Source organism: Herpailurus yagouaroundi, unplaced genomic scaffold (assembly GCF_014898765.1).
Source record: "Herpailurus yagouaroundi ecotype Mexico unplaced genomic scaffold, PumYag 77, whole genome shotgun sequence".
Lineage (NCBI taxonomy): Eukaryota > Metazoa > Chordata > Mammalia > Carnivora > Felidae > Herpailurus > Herpailurus yagouaroundi.
The window spans coordinates 20,229,654-20,248,499 of record NW_024412388.1 but is presented as its reverse complement, the minus strand read 5'-3'; the positions used below and the strand labels follow the sequence as shown (position 1 = coordinate 20,248,499).

The following is an 18,846-nucleotide window of genomic DNA, read 5'->3' as shown; positions in this document are numbered from 1 at the left end:
TAAACACATTTCCCAAGGGATGTTTTCATCATCGCCGGCTGCTCTCTGTGGGAAATGGACCCCAAATCCCGCGCCTTCTCAGCTCCGCAACCACCACCTGGCGGACACGTCATTGCAGCACGGAGGCCTCGGTGCCGCGATATTCTCGCGAGAGTTGGAAACAGCCGATCATGTGACAACGCAAGATGGCGGTGCCCAGCGAGGCGGAGGAGGAGGCCACAGTCTACTTAATAGTGAGCGGCATTCCCTCGGGTTTGCGCTCTGCCCATCTCCGGAACTACTTTAGCCAGTTCCGAGAACAGCGCGGCTGTGGTTTCCTGTGTTTCCACTATCGGCATCGGCCTGAGCGGGCTCCTTCCCAGGCTTCTCCCGACTCTGCCCCAACTCCTATCGGCCAGGTTCTCGCCCAGACTTCAGTCACCGATGCCCGCACTCTTTCCCCTCCGGACTCTGCTCCCGCCCAGGCCCGCACCTGCTGCTGCGTCATCTCGGTACGGGGGACAGCTCAGGCCCAGCAGTTTCTTCGCATGTACTCCGGCCGCCGGTGGCTAGATACTCAGGGGACTTGGTTGCCGGGTCGTTGTTACATCCGCAGACTTCGGCTACCTACTGAGGCATCAGGTACGGATGGGGAAGATAATAGACTAAGCCTACCGGCCCTGGAACAGAGACACCTTTCATGAGGGGATAAGTCAGGTCTCTGATTATCAGGCTCTTTAAGAGTTTAGGTCATTGCGGGACAGAGCTTCAGGCTCAACGCCATGTTAAGTTTAGGGGTGGAGGTCGTGGGGGGAGGGTACGGAAAGAGGCCTATTGGGATGATCCTTCTTTTTCCAGTTTATTACATTTCTTCTTCGATATTGCACTGACACAGAAGGAAAAAAGGGAAACGAGGCTTCTTATTCACTTATTGTCTTTATTACATTTTTTTGTTGCTTCCTACCCAGCCCTCTCTTGGCAAGATGCAAATGAAAAGACAGTCTCTTTTCTCTGGACAGCTCTGGAAGTCACTTTGATGGGTGGCAGGGAACAGCGCAGAGTTCTCTAATTCATTTATTCGACAAATCTAGCTTTTGTGCTCACCCAGTGTGATTCTCGCTGCTGTGCAGAAAACAGACATAGTCTGTGCTCAGGATTCAGAGAGGAAAACAGATCTGTAAAAAAGTAACTGTCACAGAGATGGCATTCTAATTGTTAACATTTGCTGAGCACTTCCTGTGTGCTTACTAGGCATTGTTCGAAGCCTTTCATTTTCTTATTGACTCCTCACAACAATCCTATAAGGTAGGAGCTATTGTTACCCATTTTATAGGTAAGGATACTGAGGGATACAGAAGGTGTGTTACGTGCCCAAGGTTACAGAGCTAGGAAGTGGCAGGGTCACAGTACAAACCCAGGCATATTGACCCAGAGCCTATGCTCTGTATCAGCAAGTGTGAGATGACAGAGGAGGGAGAAACTGATCTCCTAGAGGGATCAGGAAATGTGGCTTTTCATCTGGATCTGAAAGATAAACAGGAGTTTGTGGGAAAGAACGGTGGTGAAAGTAAATGGCACTTGCAGAGACACAGACAGAGATGTGAAAGTCCATGGAACTTTCAGGGCATGTTAAATTGTTTGGTATGGTTGAAGCACATGGTTTGAGGATGCACAGGGAGTGGGGGTTGGTGGCAGTTGAGAATCAAAAAGTCGACAGGAACCAGATCTAAAAGAAACTTGTGTGCTCAGCCAAGGTGATGAGAAATGGCATGAAATTTTTAGGTGGTTCTGGTCAGGAAATGGAGGAAGTTACTCTGGAAAAGTATGAAAGGGAGGAACAGCATTAGGCTAAAAGATCTGAGCCAATTTCTGGCTCAAGTGTTGCTGGAGGCTTCGAGGTTTCAAGAGCCATTCTTTCTTCTGCTTTCCAAGGTTTCGGCTCCTTTCCCTTCAAAACCCGCAAGGAGCTGCAGAGTCGGAAAGCTCAGAGTGAAGCCTTTACTCTGGCTGACCTGAGGCAACTGCCAGAGCTGAACCCACCAGTGCTGATGCCCAATGGAAATGTGGGGACTCCTCTGCGGGTCTTTTTGGAATTGATCCGGGCCTGCCGCCTACCCCCTCGGATCATCACCCAGCTGCAGCTCCAGTTTCCCAAGACAGGTTCTTCCCGGCGCTATGGCAACGTACCCTTCAAGTATGAGGACTCAGAGACTGTGGAGCAGGAAGACCTTGTGTATACCGCCGAAGGCGAGGAAATACCCCAAGGAAGCTGCCTGGCGGACATACCAGCCAGCTCCTATGGAGAGCCAGAGGAGGAAGGGGAAAAGGAGGAGGAAGAAGAGTCACACTCAGATGACGTGAGTAGAGCGAGCTACCCTTTCTTTGCTGGCAGCTTAGAGAGGCTTGGCCATCAAGATACTACCACTCTTCAGTTGTGTATTACAATAGTTCTAAACCTGGTGGTGGGGTGGGGTGGGGGTGGGGCGGTTCTCAAGAGAATTCCAAAGAGTTAGAACTCCCTGCAATTAAATATAAAACTATAAAACTGCATTTGCATGTGCAAATATGCATTTCTTTGAGGCGAGAGGCCAGAGCTTATCGGAAGATTCTCAAGGGGACCTTCTTTGCATTCTCTAGAAGGAATGTAAGGAGGGTCCTCTTCATAGATGAAAATGTACCCACCAAGAAGTAAAATCATCTAAGGAATTAGAGGCAGATGTGGGATGTGAACTTGGTCCCCTTTGCTGCTTGTCTAACCTCTGTGTGCTTTTATTACGTGGCTGAGAAATCACATCTATTTTCTGACCTTGAGTCTGTGGCTTGAACACCAGCTTCCACTCTCATTTTTTATCATGTGCGATAGACATTTCTTCTGCCTCTTTCTCCAGATTTGGGTGTTCATCCATAAAATTAGGAAAGGTGTGCTTTGGGGGGAAACTTTGTGCATGTGCATACTCTGGGTGAAACAATAATTCATCTGTGTCTTCCAACCGCCAGCCCAGAGCTGCTAACATCTGTACCACATCCTTAGTGTAGTACTCTCTGGACTTTTCCCAGCGCCTGCTCTGCAGCAATGATTCCTGAGGCTTCTTGGAGTTTAACTAGGACAGGAGCCCCCAAGATTTCAAGCCAGGAGTCATCCTATCATTCTGCAAGTCTAGGCAAGCAGTTGTACACATAGGCTAGCGCAGGATTCCAGAGACATTCCAAGATCCATTTCCTGCCCTGGAAGAGCCTTAATATTGCCTGAAAAGAAAAAAGCAGCAGCATCTGGAAAGGCTGTATGGTGTAGCCACGTGGGTTTGAATGCTGGCTCTGCCACTCTCCGTGTACTATCTTGGGCAAATCACCTTACTCCTCTGGACCCAGGTTTCCTCATCAGTAGAATGGGAATGATGGTACTCAACCTCACAGGGCTGTTGGGGTGATTAAAGGAGCTAAGTTATGAGAAGGGTCTGACGCACAGTAGACAATAGGTATTACTTATTGTCCCTTTTTTCTTTACGACATAACGTATAGAGGCCTAAACAGCGTGTACCGATTACCTCCAAACTGAGGAGTTTGGAGACGAGCGAGAGTGCTGTGGCCTCAGTGTGGGGGCTTCACGTGGGCTGCAGAACTTGAGGGATGAGGATTCACCAGGTGAAGAGAAAGTGGTGGGAGAGGAGGGCAGATAGTCCCAGCAGGGGGAACAGCATGGCCAGAAGCACAGGGATAAGAGTGAGTTGGGCTTGGGGGAAGGCACCAAGTGTTGTGACACGGGATGGAGAGATGTGTTGGGCAAGGCTCCAAGGACCAAAGGTGTGCTGCTTCTAAGAGAAATTTGGAGGAATGGAGCCTGCTGTGCTCTGAGCTGCCCTCCTTGTGGGCATGAGGTCAGGATGCTGAACAGACAGATCGCCTCTGTCCACCTTCTCCAAGGACGATGACCGCGGTGAGGAGTGGGAACGTCATGAGGCACTGCATGAAGATGTGACCAGGCAGGAACGTACCACCGAGCGGCTCTTTGAGGAGGAAATTGAGCTCAAGTGGGAGAAGGGCGGCTCCGGCCTGGTATTCTACACTGATGCCCAGTTCTGGCAGGAGGAGGAAGGAGGTAATGCTGGCATCCAGGCAAGGGCAGGAGTGATCCCTGCTGCATCCACTCAGGGCTCTCCATTCCACATGGGGATTCTCTGGCAAGGAGGCCAAATATGGGGCTAGAGAAGAGACTTACCTTGATTGTGTGTGAGAGGCCAGTCATCCTTTTTGGGGGTGGCGGATTAGTGGAATGAGGAAACAATGCCCTCCACCCCTGCAAATTCTGAATGCCCCCCAGCGGAGATATTTTAAAATATAATCAAAAGCCCCAAGTTCTAAGGGCACCTGAGTGGCTCAGTCGGTTGAGCATCTGATTCTTGATTTCAGCTCAGGTCGTGATCCCCTATTTCGTGGGATCGAGCCCTGTGTCAGTGTGGCGCCTGCTTGGGATATATTCTCTCTCTCTCTCTCTCTCTCTCTCTCTCTCTGTCTCCCCCTCTCCCCCCACCTCTCTGCCCCACTCATGTGCACTCACTCTTGCTCTCTGTCAAAATAAACATTTAAAAAAAGAGCCCCAAGTTCTAGAACATATGTCTAAGTCTAGATTTAACTCTCAACAGAACTGCAAATCCTTAGTTTACTCTCTTTGATGCTTTTTATTTGCAGACTTTGATGAACAGACAGCCGATGACTGGGATGTGGACATGAGTGTATACTACGACAGAGGTACTGGGCCAGGGATTACAGTATGGGGAGGTGGAACTGGTGCCCTGACCTTGCAAGGACACTCTGCTAGGGCTTGCTTAGCAGAGGCCGAGACAGGACCAGTTCCCCTGGGGTAGCCCACTGAGAGCGTTCCTCTCTTAAATCATCTCTAGTTGTGTGCATTAAGTGCTGGTTGTGGGCAGAGCCCTTTTCCTTTGTAGAGGAAGGACATGTGGGGTCAGCCCTCAGGAGGCTCTGGTTCTGATGGGCAGACCCTGGTAGAATGGGAGGTTGAGGTGTTCAGGCTCTGGTTGAGAATTTAGATTCTGGAGGGGTGCCTGGGTGGCTCAGTTGGTTAAGTGTCCGACTTTGGCTCAGGTTGTGATCTTGTGGTTTGTGAGTTCCAAGCCCCACATGGGGCTCTCTGCTGTCAGTGTGGAGCCCTCTTTGGATTCTTTGTCTCCCTCTCTCTGCCCCTCCCCACTCGCTCTCTCAATCTCTCTCTCAAAAATAAACAACAACAAAGATTTTTTAAAAAGGAGAGAATTTAGATTCTGGAGTCAAAAATGACCTGGGAGAGGTTGGGGTAGGAGGAGAAGACCTGAGTTCTAATTCTGTTTCTCATCTCATGGCTCGGTGACTTTTCTGTACCAGTTTCCTCATCTGTAAGATAGGAAAGCCAGGGTTCCTACTTTTGGTGAGCCTCCAGTCTAATGAGAGAGATCATAGTAAAGTAATAAAACACCATAAAGATGAATATGCAAATCTTGTGAGGAGGTCCTAGAAACCTGATTTTCCCCTTTTCTGCTGAGAGAGACCCTTCTACAAACTGAGCTCTGCTTCCTCAGATGGTGGAGACAAGGATGCCCGAGACTCTGTCCAAATGCGTCTGGAACGGAGACTCCGTGATGGCCAGGAGGATGGCTCTGTGATCAAATGCCAAGTGGGCACCTTTGAGCGCCACACCAAGGTAAGCACTGTGTCTAGCCCATCGACCCCTCTCTTTTCCTTCTCTGTCTCCATTCTTTCTGCCACCCCCACCCCCCTGCCCCGCAGCCCCATCTCTTGAGTCTTTGCCCTTCCCTCCACAGGGCATTGGACGGAAGGTGATGGAGCAGCAGGGCTGGGCTGAGGGCAAGGGTCTGGGCAGCCGGTGTTCAGGGGTGCCTGAGGCCCTGGATAGTGATGGCCAGCACCCTAGATGCAAGCGTGGATTGGGGTGAGTATGGCCAAGAGACTTTCCTGGGGGCCCAAGCTAGGCTTTCATCTGTACCCTGGTTTCCCCCCTTCTGTCTGGTTTTGGAAGGGTATTGGAGACTCCTAGGGTTGAGCTTCAAAGCAGAATTAGAAGGAAAAGGTAGGTCTGGCACTATTAATTTTTTAGACCAAGCTCTAAGGCTTGATAGGATCACTGATCTCCTGTGGAAGTCATACCCCCTGGTCTGAGGAGTTTGGACTTGATTGCTATTAGGGAGTACCTGTAAGTCACAGAATGGTGACCGTTTGTTCTAAACTCTATGTATTATTTAAAATGAAGGCAGGGGCGCCTGGGTGGCGCAGTCGGTTAAGCGTCCGACTTCAGCCAGGTCACGATCTCGCGGTCCGTGAGTTCGAGCGTCAGGCTCTGGGCTGATGGCTCGGAGCCTGGAGCCTGTTTCGATTCTGCGTCTCCCTCTCTCTCTGCCCCTCCCCCGTTCATGCTCTGTCTCTCTCTGTCCCAAAAATAAATAAACGTTGAAAAAAAATTTTTTTTTAATAAAATGAAGGCAATATGTGAGACCTCTGGTTGCTGGCACTGTCGATGGAGAGATAAGAGGACTGAAGAGCAAAGATCCAAATTTAAAGGCTCGATCTTTGGGACAAACCAGACGTGTAGTAGCTACTTCTCTGTCTTTTCCCAACCCTTTATTGGAGTTTGAGAGCAGGCCTCTCAGTTTGAGCCCTTTTTAATGCAGGTACCACGGAGAGAAGCTGCAGCCATTTGGGCAACTGAAGAGACCCCGTGGAACTGGCTTGGGGCTCATCTCCACCATCTATGATGAGCCCCTACCCCAAGACCAAGCGGAGTCGCTGCTCCGACGCCAGCCAGCCACCAGCATGAAGTTTCGGGCAGACGTGGCATTTGTGAGGAGTTCCAGCTGTGCCTTAGACAACCCCTCAGAGCATGAGTGACAGGTTCGGGCCTTCCTTAGTGTCACTCATAACTGCACCAGTGGCAGCCCTCTGCCTTGGCCTTATGTCCCACCACAGCCGAAAGAACTCTGGGACCAGTAATCTGCGCAGCTTGTTCACAGTGTTCTGTTCTGAACTTGCCTTCTGGCGCTCTACCTCAAGGACATTTTTACCAAAAGCCCCCTGTCCTCTTTTAATATTAGGGCTGAATGACCTCAGTGGTCTCCTAACCCCAGTCCCTGTTTGGGCTTGTCCATGTTGCCTCCTCCAGTACCTTGAACAGTTGGATTGACTGAAGTTGTCAGCACAACCTTCGCTGAGCGGGGGGTTCACTGTAAAGGTCAGAAAGAGGGGGAAACGGGCCTGGAAGAGGAGAGGACCCGCGGTGCTTGGAAGGGACGATCTCGGGGCGGGCCCTCCATCGCCTCCACCCGTGACTGGCTGGGAGCGGACAACGGAAAGGTCGCGGGAAGGTGGCCCGGGTCTGTGACCTAACGGGAGAATAAAGAAGTTTACTACCAGATTTCTATTTATCTTCCGATTTGGGCGGGGGGAAGGTCGGGGAAATCTGGGCTAGAGTTCCCCCCACCGCCCCAAACCCGCTAGCGGAGCCCAAACCCGGAGGGGAAACGCTCCGCGTCGCCACGCCCCTAGGCGTCAAGCCGCGCCGTCATCCTGGGGGCGGGACTTCCTCTCGGGGCTCCCGTCGTTTCCGACGTCGCCCGGAAGTCGGGCGCTGGTCCCCTTACACTGCGCGGGTGTCTGCGGTTCCTCCTTCGGCTACCCCGGGGCCGAAGCGTACGTCGGGGATCCCGTAGCTTTCGGCTTGTGTCTCAGCCGAACTACCTGCTCCGCACGGGGCTGTGTGCAGCCTATGGCGGGGGCCGCCCCGACCACGGCCTTTGGGCAGGCGGTGATCGGCCCGCCTGGTTCGGGGAAGACCACATACTGCCTGGGCATGAGTGAGTTCCTGCGCGCGCTGGGCCGGCGCGTGGCGGTGGTGAACCTGGACCCGGCCAACGAGGGGCTGCCGTACGAGTGCGCTGTGGACGTGGGCGAGCTGGTGGGGCTGGGCGACGTGATGGACGCGCTGCGGCTGGGGCCCAACGGCGGCCTGCTGTACTGCATGGAGTACCTGGAGGCCAACCTGGACTGGCTGCGCGCCAAGCTAGATCCCCTACGCGGCCACTACTTCCTCTTCGACTGCCCAGGCCAGGTGGAGCTCTGCACGCACCACGGCGCTCTGCGTAGCATCTTCTCCCAGATGGCACATTGGGACCTCAGGGTGCGTCTTGGGTCGAGCAGGCTTCTTTTGCAGATGGAGGAACTGAGACAGGGAGGACAGATGCCACGCCCCCATGTCACACAGCGAGGTAGGGGCCGAGTCGCTTTGGAGTCAAACTGGTGTGAGTTCGAATTCAGGCTCTGCCACTGACTCGCTGTGTGGTCCTGGGTAAGTCAGTTTCTCTCTCTGAACCTCAGTTTTCTCATCTGCACAATGGATGTACTAGCACCCAATTTGGGGTTGTTAGAAGTATGGAAAGGGTTATGTAGAAAGTGGCATGGTGATTGCTGTTGTGACTTGGTGGGCAAAAGTAAATGAAGTAGAGTCAGATGTAGTCAGAATGGAACTAGTTGCCCACCGGGAGACTTGGTGCAAGGCATCTTGTAAGGAATAATGCCCCATATCTCCTGGCAGAAGGAAATGAGTGTGGCTATTAGAATGGAGCAGAAGCAGGAGGAAACTAATGGGGAAGGCTTGTACTCTGTCCTCAGAAGTCCTCAGTCTCTTGAGAAAGACATAGGCCCCGATGTTTCCTGCCTTCCCAGGCCACTCACCCCGTCTCTTCCTCTCCTTCCAGCTGACTGCTGTCCACCTGGTGGATTCTCATTACTGCACAGACCCGGCCAAGTTCATTTCAGTACTGTGTACTTCTCTGGCCACGATGCTACATGTGGAGCTGCCCCATGTCAACCTGCTCTCCAAGATGGACCTCATTGAGCACTATGGGAAGTTGGGTGAGAGCTCCTGTTCTGGGCAGCCAAGGAGTAGGGAATGAAACATCTCAGCTGCAGGGAGCTGCCTCCAGGTCCTGACTCCTGTTTATTTTGTGCCCACTCTGTATGCTAGATACTGTTCTGGATTTGGGGGACAAGAGAGCTATAGATGGTGATATGTGCACTGCCAAGGAATTAAAGTGAATGGTTGGGAGTGAGTTGAATGAGCAGCGCTATTTGAGGATGAGATCTGAATGGTGAGAAGGAGCCAGCCAAGGCTGAACTGTTCTCGGCAGAGGGACCAGTAGGAGGAAAGGCCCTTAGGGAAGGAGTTTTTTTGTGTTTAAAGAAAAAGTGGGGGGAGGGGAGGAAGCCCAGAGTAGTTGAGGTAGCAGTAGGGGAAGGGTGGTAGGAAATGAGGTCAGAGAGGGGGGCCAGGGCTAGAACCTGTACTGTTGAAACACTGGGGAAAGCCAGTGATGAATATTAGGCAAGGAAATAGCACGAATTAAGAACATCATTGTGGCTGTTTTGTGGAGAACGAATGAGAATGAGCAAGAATGCAAACAGATGTTGAGGAGGTTTTTTGCAGCAGCCTAAGCAGTGGTGGTGGGAATGGAGGGAAATGGATCGATCCAGAACTTACTCAAGAAACAGGGTCTCTTGGTGGGTTGGATGTGGAGACTGAGGAATTAAGGATGACTTCAGGGGTGCCTGGGTGGCTCAGTTGGTTAAGTGTCCGACTCTTGATTTCGGCTCAGGTCACGATCCCGGGGTCATGGGATGGAGCCCTTCATCAGGCTCCGCCCTGAGCATGGAGCCTGCTTGGGATTTTCTCTTTCCCTCTGCCCATCTTCCCTACTCACATATGCTCTGTCTAAAAATAAATAAGTAAATAATTTTTTTTTTTTTTAAGGCTAGCTGTCAGGTTTCCAACTGAGTCAGTGGACAAATAGAGGCACCTTTGTCAGGGTGGGAAAGATTGAGGGAGAAGCAGGCTGGCACAAGGCAGGAGAGTTGCCTAGGGGCCTCATGGCCAGCATTTTTTTCCTGCACAATTAGTGCTCTCCTGAGCTGGGAGCATCAGCTCCCTAAATAGCATCTCCAGGCACAAAGGAACCTAGAGAACAAAAACTGAAATGACCAGCAGGGAACAGGAAGAAAGGTTGTTGGGATCATGGGGTCACAAAGTGTCAGGGCATTGTCCAGGGAGGCCTACTGGCTCTCAGTCAGGACATGGAGGGATGTCAGCACCTTGGAGGGGCTACCTCAGCTCAGAGTCCTGGTCCATCTCTTTTTAAGCCCAGAAACCCTATTTTATCAATGCCCAGATTTGCAGTCTTCCTGAGCCCCTCTCCTCGCCCTTCATGGCCCCAGATGGCTACATGGTGATCCCTGACCTTTCTAGCTCTGACTCTGGCCAGTCATCCTTACAAAAGACTGTTGTGCAAACCAGATGAGGCCATTGAGGCCTAGAGACATTACATGAATAGCCCAAGGTCAATCACACAGCTGATGTGTTAGCTGAGATGAAATCTAAACCCACAAGCACCTGGCTCAAACTGCTTAATTCCTGGGGAGAAATGTACCTATCAGGCAATCCAAGAAGTTTGTTGGAATGTCCAGGACGTTATTCCTTGCAGGCAGAGGGATGTCAGTTTCTGATTAGAACACAGGAGCCAGAATGCAGGGAGTGGGTCAATCAGTCTCCAACAGCCTGATTGCCTTAGCTCACTGTGGGCCAGACCAATAGAGTAGCCCAACTGACTTGAGTTTTTTGGCAGAAATGGACAGTGCAGGGAGGCCCAATTTCCTTTTCTTAGAGGAAGTTTGTATTCATAGAACTCCGAGTCATCTAGTCTGATGTCCTCATTTTACATTTAGAAGGAACTGGCCCAGGGGCGCCTGGGTGGCTCAGTCGGTTAAGCGGCCGACTTCGGCTCAGGTCTTGATCTCGCGGTCCGTGAGTTCAAGCCCCGTGTCAGGCTCTGTGCTGATAGCTCAGAGCCTGGAGCCTGTTTCAGATTCTGTGTCTCCCTCTCTCTGACCCTCCCCGTTCATGCTCTGTCTCTCTCTGTCTCAAAAAAAAATAAACGTTAAAAAAAAAAAAAGAATAAAAAAAAAAAAGAAGGAACTGGCCCAGAAGGGAAAGTGATTTATACAAGAGGCACCCTGCTACAATCCTTATAGTGCGTGTGCTGGGTCCTGGGGCTACTACCTGACTGTGAGCTCCATGTGGCACGGACCAAGCGCTGTTCTTGGTACACATTCGATACCGTTATTTGTTACCATTGAGCAAGTGCTTCTCTGTACCAGACGTTGGGATTTATAGCATTTAGTCCTCACGGCAGTCCTGTATAGCTACTACGTGGCAGAACCAATGGGTAAAACCAAGTATTTTTTTCTTAGTAACTTCATTTCACTGCCTCGACAAATATTTGTTGAATGAATGAATGAGGGAATGAAGACAAAAGGAAGAAGGAAAGGAAATGTGGTTCCTGTCCTTGGGTCTTTTAGCCTGATGCCAATTGCTCCTGAACACCAGTTTCTCTCCTTAGCCTTCAACCTGGACTACTACACAGAGGTCCTGGACCTCTCCTACCTGCTCGACCACCTGGCTTCTGACCCTTTCTTCCGCCACTACCGTCAGCTCAATGAGAAACTGGTGCAGCTCATTGAAGACTACAGTCTGGTCTCCTTCATCCCTCTCAACATTCAGGTACTAGGGACTAAGAGGCCTCTTCCCTTGCCTGTAGGCTCTGACAGTGCCTGGAACTTCACCAAGCAAGGGTACAGGAGGCTCGGAAGGCCCAAACAGTGGTCTTTGTCCTGAGTCCAACTGTCATTCAGTCCTCTTGGTTTTAGGACCAGTGGCTGTCATGGGCAGGATTCCAATAAAGAGAATAGACCAAACTTTGGCCCTGTCTATTCTGTATTGCTGGGTTTTCTCTACACATGTTCCCTCATCCGTGTGAAAATGGGTGATATCAGAAAGTCACCATCAAGGGACTTGACCAAAGCTAAAGATAGGTCTCTCGACCTCATTTAGGATGGGCAACTATGTGTTGACTTTGCAAAGTAGTACCCAACCCCTGTGCATGGACTTGAGCAAACTTATCTCTTCCCTGTTTAATGCCATGCTTTTCTCCTCTGAAATGAGAAAGTGAACTCCACAATATTAATCATAACAATTACCACTTATTGAAGGCATTCTGTACTAGGCATTATGCTAAGGACTTGTACGTGCATTATTTTGATCTTTTCTTCCCATCATGTGATGTATGGACTGGTCTTATTACTTTTATGTGAATGAGCAAGTAGATTATATGCAGATTTATTGGGTGCCTAAGTGAGCTAAGTACTGTGCCAGGCACTGAGGATACCTCCACAGAAAAGTCCCTGACCTCATGGGGCACACAGTCAAATAGGGGAGGCAGAGGAGTTAATAACTTGTCAAAAGTAAGCTCTAATCAGAGCTGTAGGATAGACCCAGGGGACTTTGGGTGTGCATAGAGGAGCTTATCTGTTCTGATTTGGGTGGGTTGGTGGTCAGGAGAGATGGGATGTACCAGGCCTCTGGGGACAAGTGGAACTACTCCAGGCACAGAAGCTGCATGAGGCAAGGTTGAAAGGGATGTTTGGAGGCTGCGGACACTTTGAAATGTTCTCAGTTCCACATACCTCTGTTTCACTCACAAGGCTGTTTCTCTCCTCCCCACCCAGGACAAGGAGAGTGTCCAGCGGGTCCTACAGGCTGTGGATAAAGCCAATGGCTACTGCTTCGGGGTCCAAGAGCAGCGAAGCCTGGAGGCCATGATGTCTGCTGCAGTGGGAGCTGATTTCCATTTCTCCACGTATCCTTGCTCTCTAGCCTGTAGGCCACAGCCAAGGGGGAGACATGAGGCTCAGGAGTGGCCACATCTCCCCTTGTAGATGACTGATCTCTTGCTGACCAGTTGGGCTCCTTGGTGACTGTCTCTCAGGTGCAAAGGCTGGACCCTTAGATGGCTTCAGTGTTGGTTGTACCTGCGGACAAAGGAGGATACTGATCAGAAGGAGCAGCAAATACGGATGCAAAGAAATGAAAAGGCATTGGTCGTTTGGGAGAGATGCAAGGGGTTCAGTTTGCTTCTTGTCCTGACTGTGAAAGGGAAAGGGGGGTGTAGGGGTGCAGGGGTAGTAAGCAGGGCTGACGGTGGGGGGCTTGCATGCCCTGCTGAGGCGTGTGGACTTCCGCTTGTGGGTGGGCGGTGGGAACCAGCATAGCCTGGTTGTGCAGGGTGTGACATGGTCAGGTGTACGTTATTTAAAAGCCCTCCGAGTGCAGAAATTGCGTTTAAGGGATGTGAGCAGAGGCACAAGAGCGTTTACAGTCTGTAGATGGAAAGAGATGAAACGTTAGTAGTAAGAACGGAAAGAAGGGTACAGAGTGGATAAAAGGAGGTGGGCTACCAGCGTTGGTGACTGGGTGGTTATGGGAATAGATGGAGGTGGAGCAGAAGTTAGACTCCCGGGTTTCTGGCTAATACAGCGGTACGTGTGGGCGGTTCTGTTGGTCACTGAGGCAAGAAAAGGAAGGGAAGAGGACAGGCTTATCACCTGGATGGGAGGGATGGACGCTGGCAGATGTGCTGTGTTTGAGGGGACCGTGCAACAGCCAGAGCTGTCAGCTAGACCTCCGGAACTGGAGCTGGATTCGTGACCAGTGGGATGGAGCTAAGGTCACGTGTAGGTGTCCCTCAGGTCACCAAGGCCGCAGGTGAGGCAGGACAGGGAAGCGCAGGCCCACTAGGATGGTTTCAGACATTTGACACTTACACAGCATGCCGGAGACCAGGGGGGCTCCAGAGCCCTTGGTATGGAGGAAGATCATTCCAGCCAGTACCTTCTGATCTGTGTCCGGCCCTTCCACACGTGGGAAACCAAGCTCGCAGGGAACCAGACAGGTTGTAGATAAAATGATGGCGGTAGAGCGCGCAGTGCTCACTGAAGGGGTTGAGCTGCTACCTCACACTTGCAGTTAATGTCAGCAAGTTCAAAAAAAAAAAAAAATGTTGGCAAGTTCAACTGCAGGTGCTCAGCAAAAACGTGAAGGGACAGTTTCGGTAGTCCTGAATTTTTTTGTACGCTGTGCGTTGCTTTATGCATCCGTACGTGTTATGGAAGGTTCTGTTTATAAAACGGTACACTTTTTGATAGATGATTTAAGGGATTTTCAAAGGTATTTTTAACCGTATGCATTTGTGCTGATTTTATTTATTTTTATTTTTTATTAAAAAAATTTTTTTGAGTTTATTTATTTTGAGAGAGAGAGAGTGGGGGGGGAGGGGCAGAGAGAGAGGAGAGAGAGAGAATCCCAAGCAGGCTCCGAGCTCAGTTCGATATCTTGAACCGTAAGTTATCACCTGAACTGAAATTGAGAGTTGGGACCCTTAACTGACTGAGCCACCCAGGCGCCCCATTTGTGCTGATTTTAGATTCTGCCCCCTACCCTAATCCTCATAAGGTTCAACTTCATTCCACATCTAAGACAGTTAAGGATTGGGGCACCTGGGTGGCTCAGTCAATTGAGCGTCTGCCTCTTGGTTTCAGCTCAGGTCATGGTCTCACGATTCATGGGATCGAGTCCCGCATCAGGCTCTGTGCTGCCAGCACACAGCCTGCTTAGGATTCTCTCGCTCCCTCTCCCTTTGTCCCTCCCTCCATGCTCAGAGTGCACTCAAAATAAATAAACATTTTTATAAAAAGATAACTAAGGATTGGTATAAAGAAGGGAAACGTCAGCTCTCCTGAGGAGCGTGTGGGTCAAGGAAGCTTCACCGAGGCAGTGGCGCTGGAATTGTGTTATCTTAAAGTGAGGGTTAACCAGGCTGATTAAGAGGGAAAGGGAATTCAAAGCAAAGAGAGTAGTATATACAAAGGCATGGCGGTTCAAGGTCAAGGCACGTCTGGGGAGTTGCAAGTAGAATAGCACGACTCGTGGGCAGGACGGGGCTTTGGCTGAAGAGCAGTGATAGGGCCAGACAGATGGTCAAATAGATGCAGGGTTCCATGTGCCCTGCCCAGGAATGTGGACTCCAGGTGGAGTCCAAATGCAAGTTTGAGGTTATTTCATGTCAAGGAAGATGGACTCCACTCATCCTGAGTGATTCTCAGGGTGACTTGCACAGGAACAAGGCATTATTTCTTGAGAAAAAAGAGAGGGGGAAGGGGCACAGGTTCAGAGTCTGCTTGAGTAGGGGTGCCGTGGGTTTTGGTGGATGGATCCCTAAGAGATGAGAAAGAAAGTCCGTACCCTGAACGTCATTTAGTGAACTACATACTCTACTGGCAAAATCTCATTTAGTCCTCATTCGGTCCCTTCTTTTTTTTTTTCTCAAGTTCATTTATTTTGAGAGAGAGAGTATCCCAGGTATCTGCACTGTCAGCGCAGAGACTGATGCAGGGCTTGAACTCCAGAACCGTGAGATCATGAGCTGAGCTGAAACCAAGAGTCGGACGCTGAGCCACCCAGGCGCCCTTCAGTCCCTTCGTATAGATGAGGCAGTTGGGGCTGTGAGAGTGACAGGTCTAAGGTCCTTCTCCCAGGATGTGCTGGAAGGACAGTTCAAACCTCCGTCTCCCTGGTTGTGGAACCTCAGTTTCTACTAGGTGAACCTCACTGGAGTCACCTAGTAGAACAGCCACGGTGGCCATCCTTCCGTGTCCAACTGCCATCTCCTCCTCAGACCCACACCCAGACCTCAGGCCGGCCAGCCTCACGGGGCTCTCTCAGCAGTATCACAGTCTTTTCCTCCATGAGTCTGATTGGCATCCTTCCCACTCCATGTCCCTGCTGTCCCAGAGAGGTAGAAAGAGCGCAAGCAGAAGTTAGTTGTTATCTTTGAGCTCCCCTGAGTTCCCTCCCGTGGCAGAAGAGAAGTCGGAAACACTTAGCACCTGCTGTGTACTAGGTGCCATAGTAGGCACTTTGTATTGTCTTCTTTGAGCCTCACAGCTGTATCTTACAGATGAGAAAGAAGGATGTGGCAAACTCAGGATTTAAACCCCCAGTGGTCTGGCTCCAGAGCACGTGACCTAACACAGCTGCAGGGTTAGTGCCGTCTGGTCCTTTGATCCTCAGCAACGTGGGGAAGAGGTGAATACAGAAGCATTTGGGTCTGGATTGTTTGTTTAATGTTTGTGTATTTTTGAGAAAGAGGAATCATGTGCAGAGGTAGGGGAGGGGCAGAGGGAAGGGGACAGAGGACCCGAAGTGGGCTCTTTGCTGACAGCACAGAGCCCAACGTGGGGCTTGAACCCACGAACTGTGAGATTATGACCTGAAGCGAAGTCGGACGCTCAACCGACTGAGCCACCCAGGGGCTGGGGTCTGGGTGTTTTGAGGGGCCTCTCAGACCCAGTGGGTGCCTATTGCCTGGAGCTGTAACGGTGAGAAAGGGAGAGGGGTGGGAGCAGAATCCACCAGACGTCGCTATCGCGCCGGCATCAGTAGAGGTCGGATCCTGCCCAGACCAGTTCCCCACCATTGCCTGTGCCAGCATCCTTGACACACCCTCCCTCAGCACCCTGGGCGTCCAGGAGAAGTACCTGGCATCCTCAGACCAGTCAGTGGAGCAGGAAACCATGCAGCTGTAGCAGCGAGCTGGGCCCTGCAGAGCAAGAAGCAGAACCCACATTGGAGAAAGTGGCAGCCGCCAATGACCACGGACAGCCCTGCCGGCTCAGATCGAGAGCAGTCTCCCCAACCAGGCAGAGCACTCACTGCACGCTCAGTGGTTGCTGTTGCCAGGAATTCAGCACCGGCCCCACTCGGGCTACGATGGGATGTGCTACAAACACAAGAGTTTACTTTCTCCTCTTTGTGACCTCCAAGCTTTCCTCAACCATCTAGGTCCAGAGAGTTGGGGCAGAACAAGGGAATGGGACCTTCCCTTAGAAGAGGCCTATTTCTTCATACAGGACGTCGTTCCCGTCCAAGCACAGGACTGTGCTAGAACTGACACTCAGTCTCCAGTCGTGCGGTTTTGTAAATTCGCAGCTGTAGCAGTGAGCCCGGTGCCTGAGTTTCCACAGGTGATGGTCCCTAGCAGATCTGAGTGTTTTGTTTTCATGGTATTTATTTTATGGTTTTATTCCTTTGGGGCAAGGGTTAACTAGTTTTCCATTTATACTGGTCATTAAAAGTTTACTTTGAAATTGCAAAAAGTGAGTTGTTTGAAGAAAAATATTAAGTATACAGCATGACCTCATAAGGAGTGTGGCTTGAGGTTGGAAATAATGGGGTTTGCTTCATTTGGTTCTTCCTGCAACTGGTTGAGTGTAATTCATATTTTCAACCAATAGGTGGCAGTCCAGGCTTAGCAGTCACAGCCCGGAGGCAGCAGGGGACCGATGGCAACTGTGCCGGAAGTCTCATTTGCAGACACTTGGTCCTGTTAACATGTGAGAAGGGCTCGGCCTTTTACAAAGTGCTTCCACACACATGGTTCTCATGTGGCTCTCACAGCCATTCCCGGAGATCTAGACAAGATGGAATGTTAGGAAGCCCCATTTTACAGTGAGGAAACAGACGAGTTTGAACTTGGCTCAGCCTGGCTGTCTCATTGTCCACTTTGCTGACTTCTTTTCTTTTCTTTTCTTTTCTTTTCTTTTCTTTCTTTCTTTCTTTCTTTCTTTCTTTCTTCCTTCCTTCCTTTCCTTTTCTTTTCTTTTCTTTCTTTCTTTCTTTCTTTCTTTCTTTCTTTCTTTCTTTCTTCCTTCCTTTCCTTTCCTTTCCTTTCCTTTTCTTTTCTTTTCTTTTCTTTTCTTTTTTCTTTCTTTTCTTTTCTTGTTTATTTGTTTACTTTGAAAGAGAAAGAGAGCATGTGGAGAGGGCCAGAGAGAGGGAGAGAGATTCCCAACAGGCTTCACACTGCCAGCCCAGAGAGCCTGATGTGGGGCTCGGACTCACGAACTGTGAATTCATGACCTGAGCCGAAATCTAGAGTCGGACTCTTGACAAACTTAGCCACCCAGGCGCCCCTTTGCCAACTTCTTAATGGTGAAAAGTCATGGCCCTTCTCCTACAGGATTTGTGGCCAATCAGGGGGAAGAATTTAAACACCTGTAGAGTATTCCTGAATCATAAATCAAGGGGAAGATAGGTCACTGGGGGTTTGGGCAGTTGGAGAATTCAGCTTAGGAAAATCTGTTCCAAAGTGGCATTGAGACGGGGGTGACGGAGCTTTGCTTCCCAATTGGAGGAGTCAGAGCAGAAGGCAGAAGAGTGAGGGGCTGTGAGGAGGCTCCTCTAGCTGGGAGAGTATGAAAGCAGCCGACCTCTGCTCCCACGCCTGACCGAATGGGGGGTAATTACTAGGTGCTGCTTCCCCAGCCTCTTTCATCTGAGAAGTTCAAAGCACCGTACCCCTATTAACACCCTACAGTAGGTGGGGAGGATCAACAGCAAGCCAGGGAAACTGAGGCCAGGAGGCGCAGCCTGGGGATGCCTGTGAGTCACTTGTGGGGCCCGGAGCCCAGGAATCCTGACGCCCAGGTTGCTGGACAAATCCCTCATCAGGTAGGTTGTGAGGGTGGATCCTGTTTTGGAACATAGGACCAGTAGCTGTGGTCAGGGGTTCTGCTGCTTGCCCCATCACCCTGGCTCTTACGAAAGCAAACCAGCTGGAAGGAAGGTGCCATTTGAACTTTATGGCCTTGCATCCAAGCACTCTGAGCATTTGTCCTCTGCAGTCACGGAGTGGAGAAAGGCGGAAGTCATCCCACAGTTAATTTTCAGGGCTTGGTGTGACAGCAAGGGTATTTCCTCCTCCAGGAAATGTAGCTCTGTTCACCTACTGATGGCAAAATGATTTTCTGTTCCCCTGCCATGGTGGGGAGGAGTTGGAAAATGAAAAGAAAATAAGTCACCCATGATCCCATAACATATAAATAATAAAAAATCTTTGTAATCTGCAATAAGTTTTATAT

General features: G+C 50.5%; 2 protein-coding genes across 2 annotated transcripts; both read left to right on the top strand.

The window, feature by feature from the left end:
- The first annotated feature begins 156 nt into the window (after positions 1 to 156).
- GPATCH3 (G-patch domain containing 3) lies at positions 157 to 7,399 on the top strand. Its single transcript, XM_040466142.1, has 7 exons — positions 157 to 621; positions 1,912 to 2,336; positions 3,901 to 4,075; positions 4,666 to 4,725; positions 5,553 to 5,674; positions 5,796 to 5,923; positions 6,660 to 7,399. Exons 1-7 carry the CDS (start codon positions 186 to 188, stop codon positions 6,874 to 6,876), a joined length of 1,563 nt encoding a protein of 520 aa, XP_040322076.1. The 5' UTR covers positions 157 to 185; the 3' UTR covers positions 6,877 to 7,399.
- A 191-nt stretch (positions 7,400 to 7,590) lies between these two features.
- GPN2 (GPN-loop GTPase 2) lies at positions 7,591 to 17,082 on the top strand. The gene is made up of 5 exons (XM_040466155.1): positions 7,591 to 8,161; positions 8,739 to 8,895; positions 11,433 to 11,593; positions 12,598 to 12,728; positions 16,440 to 17,082. Exons 1-5 carry the CDS (start codon positions 7,751 to 7,753, stop codon positions 16,510 to 16,512), a joined length of 933 nt encoding a protein of 310 aa, XP_040322089.1. The 5' UTR covers positions 7,591 to 7,750; the 3' UTR covers positions 16,513 to 17,082.
- Positions 17,083 to 18,846: the final 1,764 nt, after the last annotated feature.